The 7,043-nt window shown below is 37.5% G+C and overlaps 1 protein-coding gene across 1 annotated transcript; it reads right to left on the bottom strand.

The window, feature by feature from the left end:
• Positions 1-823: 823 nt before the first annotated feature.
• On the bottom strand, positions 824-3,468 carry mixl1 (Mix paired-like homeobox). The gene is made up of 3 exons (XM_034910705.2): positions 2,968-3,468; positions 2,557-2,774; positions 824-1,741 (listed from the first exon to the last, which is right to left on the bottom strand). The coding sequence occupies exons 1-3, from the start codon at positions 3,068-3,070 to the stop codon at positions 1,019-1,021; spliced, it is 1,044 nt and encodes a 347-aa protein (XP_034766596.2). The 5' UTR covers positions 3,071-3,468; the 3' UTR covers positions 824-1,018.
• Positions 3,469-7,043: the final 3,575 nt, after the last annotated feature.

The following is a 7,043-nucleotide window of genomic DNA, read 5'->3' as shown; positions in this document are numbered from 1 at the left end:
ACAAAACGAAATAATTGATGGCTGCCACGTCCATTAGAGATAACAACAGGCTTGTATATAAAAATAAAATAGAATATTGTAGGTGATAGTCAAAATAAAAATAAGTATTGTAGGTAGAGGGGATTATAACTTTTTTATTTTTGTGATCCTGCCTTTCAAACGCCATCAGGGTATTTAATACATGTATTTAGCAAGAGTCAAGAATGGGCAACTGCGTATATTTCACACATGCAGAGTAATTTAAATTTTAAATGTGAAAACTGTCAAATATATATATAGCCTAAACGAAGACTAGCACAAGGAAAGGTGCCCCTATGAAGACCCCTGCTTTATGGAGGCTTTCGCGAGGGCTGAGGTGGAGTCACCGGACAAGTGGCTCCACCTAAAGGCCCAAGACGAAGACGGACCCCTCTGCCTCTCAAGTCATCTGGGAAGGCGGTTTAGACACCCTACTTACAGGCCTGGAGGACCAAGGTTAGTGCCTCGCCTGTAGAGAGTTCAAGCATCTGACGGTGTGCTGCCCCCTTCAGGGTGAACAGGAGTTGCCACCTGCCCGAAAAAGGACAAGGAGGAGTGCCTAATGCCGTCACTCCTGCCGGAGTGCCCCGTGCCGATGCCAGCGTTCACCACTCCCAAGCGTCTGCTTTATGCTTTCCCGCCACTGGCGTTGCTACCACTGTGCCTGGAGACAAGACAAGAACAGGCTTGAGTACTCCTAGGTATTTAAGCTTTGGCAGAAACATGTCTGATCTTAAACCAAACAAAAGGAGTATTTGTTTTTTCAAAATGTTTTTTTTTATTATTATTATTTAGACTCATTACAGCATTAAACAGGGACATTAATTAATAAAATAAAAAAGCAAATAATGCAGCGCAATAACAATTAAAAAGCAACTATTTAGAAAACAGGCTTGGTATAAACCTTTGCATTATATAACAATGCACATACATGTCTAAAGCATTCATTGTAGTCTAAAAAACTTTACTATTCAATAAAATACAGATATCGGTTAGCAGTTTACATGAAATTGACAAAACCAGAAATTGTACCACTTTCCCAATCAGAATCTGAATCAGAAAACCTATCCTTCGAATCTCCATTCTTGGGAATGGGAGAGAAATGTCCAAAGCTACATGGCCTGATGGATTCCAGATGCATGCCGTGTTGCACTGGGCAGACACTCCTTTTAGGTGAAGACCTGGCGTTGGTAGGAGTGGGAATTGGGGGAATCACAACTTTCATTTCAGGTCCTATGGTTTTGTTGGGGGGATAGTTATCATATTCCACCATGGAATTAGGCTGGACTTTGTTGGCATTCCTCCATGCAAGATCCAAGGCTTTTGGTGCACTCTTAAAATTAAGAATTTGAGCAACAGCCTTGTAATGAAGAATATTGCTTTGGAGGCCATCGCTCGTTCCTGCGATAACTGTATTCTCATGAAAGGGTTTCTCCTCTTCTCTGGCTGAGACTTTGTTGTAAACGCAGATAAGGGAGTGTGCTGCATTATGATGGTTTCTGGTGATGAGTTGCTCCGGCTGAATGTTCTCGTCGGTGACATTTGACAGAGATCCATAACCATTTCTAGTAGTTACATTGGAGTGACTGTAGAAATCCTGAGACGGGTTGTTCTCGAGCTGAGGGAATGGAATAGCACTGTGGTTAGGGCGGGACTGTGCTCTTTGAGAAGGGGACACTGTTGTCTGCCGACGAGATTTTGCACGTCTATTCTGGAACCAAACCTATTAAAAAAATAAAAAAGATCAATTTAATATTTAAAACTGTCCATTAGTCCATAATACAAATTATATTTATATCGGCTACTTGCAGAGAATGATCTATCAAAAATAAATACAACTTTTCACATCTGATCTGGAATATATATATATATATATATATATATATATATATATATATATATATATGTCATTCGTGCACAGATAATTTTATACACCTTCTTTAATTTGAGGTGCTATCCATAAGGAGATTAAATGTAGTATCACGTGTCTCCGCTACGACAACGTTACTGCATTTAATCCTGTACTTTTGAGTACTGTAAACTGTCAAGTGTTATTTAATCTGTAGTATTTTGTATTTAATTATATCCTGATCTAACTATCACTGACACTGTTATCTGCTCCGTTATTGAATCGTATTTTGTCATACTTGTACTTGCTAGAACCAAAGTCATTGTATTTATCTTGCTCTTAATTGTATTATTACTTGTACTGTGATTCTTGAAATGTATTTTTGTTTACGACTGTAAATCGCCCTGGATAAAACTGAGTTGATCACTTTGTTTATATGATGACCGCATAAAAAGAAGTTTCTGACGAGTGTGCTACCAAACCTGTCTGCGGCTGGAAAGAAAACTGGTGATCAATTTTTTTCAGTGGGATCATCCAGTTGATATGACATCATTAACACCAGCAACAGAACGCAACCCCAGTGTGAGCTGTCATACTGAAAGGAAATCCACAACAAACACAATGCATTCTCATTTTCTTTCTCTCTCTCTTTCTCTAGTGCAAATATTACAGTACAAATGGTAACTTACTTGAATTCTGGATTCTGGGAGAGAGGTGAGTTCTTCTAGCCTCTCCCTCAGATAGATATCGGGATACATAGTCGAGCTAAACACGTTTTCCAAAACTTCTAGTTGCTGCTGCGTAAAGTTGGTTCTCTTTCTTCTGTGCGTCAAGAAAGCCATGTTGTCAGCCATCGGAACTGGAGCACTGCCGTTTTCAAAATAAGATCTGATTGTCCCACTGAATTCTAACGAAGAAAATTGAAAAGTGTACACAAAACTGTTCACTAACATAATTTTAGAAGCCAAGTGTTACTTAGCTGTATGGATCTAAGGATATTTATAATTACCACATACATTACATACCGACTACATTTAATTTTAAAACATTTTGTGCACAATGTATTGAAGTATAACCCTTGCTAACTGTGATATATTTACCTGCTTGTGGGATATTGCACCTAGTGTCTGAATTGTTGCAGGAGTAAGTATTGAACGAGTTCTTCATATCCCCAACCAACAGCACATTATGAACTAGAGACATGAGCGAGTTGTTGCTACCTCTATCGTGTTTGCTGTCTGCTGACGTCCTTTCTGTGGTGATCTGGATGAACTGTGACACCTGGCCATTTCTGCGTCCTATCTTATACCACGATGCAATTTTCTGATCAAAGCCAACTTCCAGGTGTGAACGCGTACCGATTCCCTTCGACTGGCACTTATATAATAGGACTTCTTGGTATCAGACACTGTTCTTCCGGGACCTTCTGATCTGGATGGCGGTGTGATTTTCAAAAAAATCTTATTGATTAATATGATTGAGCTTAGCACCTCAGATGCACCCAAAGCGCAAATACACACACTATCATAACATTTTCTTTGGTGTAAGATAGGGCCCCGCTGCCGAATAAACAACTTAAAAGATTGAAAATAGAGAGCCGTTAGAGTACAAGTAGAAGTATCAGAATTAACAAGGTTTACCCTGTAGTAAATTGTTCACAAATTAGATGTAGTAGTTATATAATGCATACTGTAATTATAAATACGATGTTATCAAATATGTACTAACATCTCCAAAATCAAAATAACACTTAAAATGATATGAGTGAACAGTGTTGTATAACGATTAACTGATCTATATATTGTAGGTTACTCTGGGTCCTTGCTTAATGTTATGTGTGTGTGTGTGTTGTGAGCTACTTGACCATTGCACAATACAAAGTTAACCTGTGTTCCACAAATGGGTCTGTAACTATTTTTCTTCATGCATAATTCCTGAAGCGGCGCGATCACCTACATCAACCTCTCCTACAACCAGGGATATTGTGAACGCTTACCGATTTCAAGTGGTAACGTTTTTCAATAGCTCTACTTGTTTGAGCTAAATATTTCAAAGCCGACCCTGTTGCTGTCCCAGCTTTTGTACATTCATTAACGGGTGAGCTGTATGCTTAAAATCAGAGCTACAGTCTGATATGTGGAAAAAGGTTTAGTTTGTAAATAGTTCCTAATTCATTTAACTAAAAGTAAACGAAAACATACTCGTCAGCTCGTAACTTTATTCCTGCTTTTTAAAAATGATTTCAATACAAACATACAGGCTAGTTACGTTTGATATATCAATTTGTATAATAATGTTTTGCTTCACAATGAACTTCATAGCAAAGTTTGCAGATTACATTCAAAAGCACCTGTTTTACCTGTTTAGTTTGAATGACTGTGTTAAAAGGACATTTTATAACAAATATCTGCAGCTTAGTTTTGCTCAATTTCCAGGTATAACAGATTAAACTACCAAACTATCAGAAAAGGGGTAAATGTATACAGTTCGGGGTTCGCCAATTTGCGACTCGAAAATTCATGAACTACCATACCAAAGGAAACAGACTGAAATAATATGTTTATTGGGTTAAAACAGATTAGCTAATGGGTATTTAACACTTATTAAGGCAGTCTATGCTAGGGTCTCTGATCGGTTAACCCTTTTAGTTATACAAATTAACGATTTTAGTTGGAAAACATTTGATAAATACCATTTTAAAACCATATTTAGCGAGAGATTTAATTTCGTTAAATCATAAAAATTGTTATTAACGTACAAAACGTGAATAACTCGTTGTGCTCAGTTAAAAACTTAATAAGGCCTATTACATTTTTTTGTTATAAATAGTTCAATTTTAAATATTACAGTTTTTACTTTCGTAGTTGTTCTTCTTTGTAATTTAAATTGGATCTACATTTTTATTTGTGTGTAGAACATACCTTTCCAGAACTTTGCAACTGACAATCGAAGGACCAACATCGTTTAAGATCTTGACGATTTACGTCTTAAGTTAAAACCAAACATAACTCCCGATTTTACAGAATCAGCACAACACATGCCTACTGTACAAAGTGGTTGCTGGAGGGTTTATTGAAAACAATCGAGTACTTTTGCATGGTGATCTTTCGACTGACGGGTGATATCATGACAATTAACTACATATCAAATCACCCCATACACAAACTGGCAATACATTATATAAAGGAAACGTAAAACCTCTTTAACAAAAGAAAAAAAAAACTATTATTGTGACAAAACATGCTGTAGGTTTTTTATTAATATTTTTATGTTATTATATTATGAAATTGCTTAACATGTAGTATTTCATTTGAATACACTATTTCAATTTCCACTCAAACTTCAGATGTCTATGCCCTATTTCATATCTATTTTAGAATGTACAGGTAATATAGTTATTAAAAAGCCCCTACTCTTTAGTAAAGCATTTTACCATGCTACAAAGTTGCTATTGAAGTTATATGGTTACACACTATATTGTAACAGTAAGGACTAGAACTGCCTGTTAGAACAACTTGCAAAATAGGAGGCTGTGTAGTCTAATGGTTAAAGAAAAGGGCTTGTAACCAAGAGGTCCCCGGTTCAAATCCCAGCTCAGACATTGATGCATTGTGTGACCCTGAGCAAGTCACTTCACCTCCTTGAGCTCCATCTTTCCATATATATATATATATATATAAGATTTTATTGATGGTGTATGTATGAATGATTGTATGCAAACTGCTTTGAGGGGGTTCAGTCTGGGTTAACCCAACTAGCAGACTGATGGCACACTTTCTCTAGAGCCAGCCAGTCCCCAGACATGGTGCTTTGGGGCACTGTGCAGAAGGAGGTGGCATCCTTGTGAAATGTGAAAACATAAAGACTAAATTCCAAAGCAGCTCAATACAGCTTTGGCCTGCATGAATTATCCATCCATCCCCCTCCCTCTCTTAACCCATCATTACTGTCAATGAGAATCCTACCTGCTAAAGTGCTGTAAATGATTTGATAGATTGAGTAAGTGAAGGTACTACCTTGGAGATGGAAATACTTTGGGCAGGCTGGGCGTGAACCAGCGACCTTGCACACCGCAAGAGTGTCTAAACCACAATGTGAAAGAGCCAGGCTCGTTTGAATCTGTGGTTTTAGAGCTTTTAACCTCATCTCATCTCACCAACAGGGGACTGGACAGAATCTGTAATGGCAGTGTATCACACAACACTGCCTGTTAAATTAGCATGCACCAGAGTGTGGTACGACTGATCAATGGAAACACAGTTACAGACAGATAAAGAGGTGGTAGACACCCAAACTGAACTAGACAGAGACCAAGCCATCCACCCTGATTGATGGGAAAGGACACCTGGAGATAAGGGTAAAAACACCCAGACAGAGACATACTGACCTGATAAGAAGGGTTATACATGTTTATGGATCGGCCAGAAAGTTAAACACCTGGATACACCTTGATAAGTATGTTACAGACTCTCCATGAATGAATCCAGACAGGCATAGACTGCTGAATTAGATTTCTAGATTGCATGGGAAAACAGTTAGATTAAAAGATCCCTGGATGCATCTCCCACAAAGCATGGTTACACCATAGCTTTACAGCAACCTGCCATGTACTAGCTGAAGTTTGTACATGATTGAATGCGCTAGAAGGCATTCTGATATATTTTTTTTATTTTAATGAGGTCTCTTCATGGTTCCCTCACTGTTTACTTGTGCCCTGGCTATGACAATATACGTGGCCTTCAATCACATTCTGCTAAAGCTATTTCTATAATCGGTTACATCATGGACATGCACATGCAGAATCCTATTATCATGCTACATTATTATATTTTAGTATAATATTGCTTTAAATCTATATGGTTAGATTTTTTTAAATGTGTGCTTTAATGGTTATTTCTTACTTATTTTGTAACATTAACAGTGATTTTTTCATATAAAAGGGTGCTAGTAGTTTTTTTTGGCAAATTCTAAGAAACTAAGACTAATGAATTAGCCAAAACGTTGTCCACTTTACTTACTTTTAGTTTGACCTCAACATTTCTGATTGAGTTTTGGAGATATGCTTCTTCCAGTGCCAGGCAGTGATAAAGGGCAAGGGAGTACCTCCAATACTGTTGTCAATTAAGACACTAAGAAGTTTAGAATATGTTAAGGAGTTTAGACAGTGTTAGTGTGT

The sequence above is a fragment of the Acipenser ruthenus genome, chromosome 6, assembly GCF_902713425.1.
Source record: "Acipenser ruthenus chromosome 6, fAciRut3.2 maternal haplotype, whole genome shotgun sequence".
Lineage (NCBI taxonomy): Eukaryota > Metazoa > Chordata > Actinopteri > Acipenseriformes > Acipenseridae > Acipenser > Acipenser ruthenus.
This window is presented reverse-complemented; position numbering and strand designations above follow the sequence as displayed.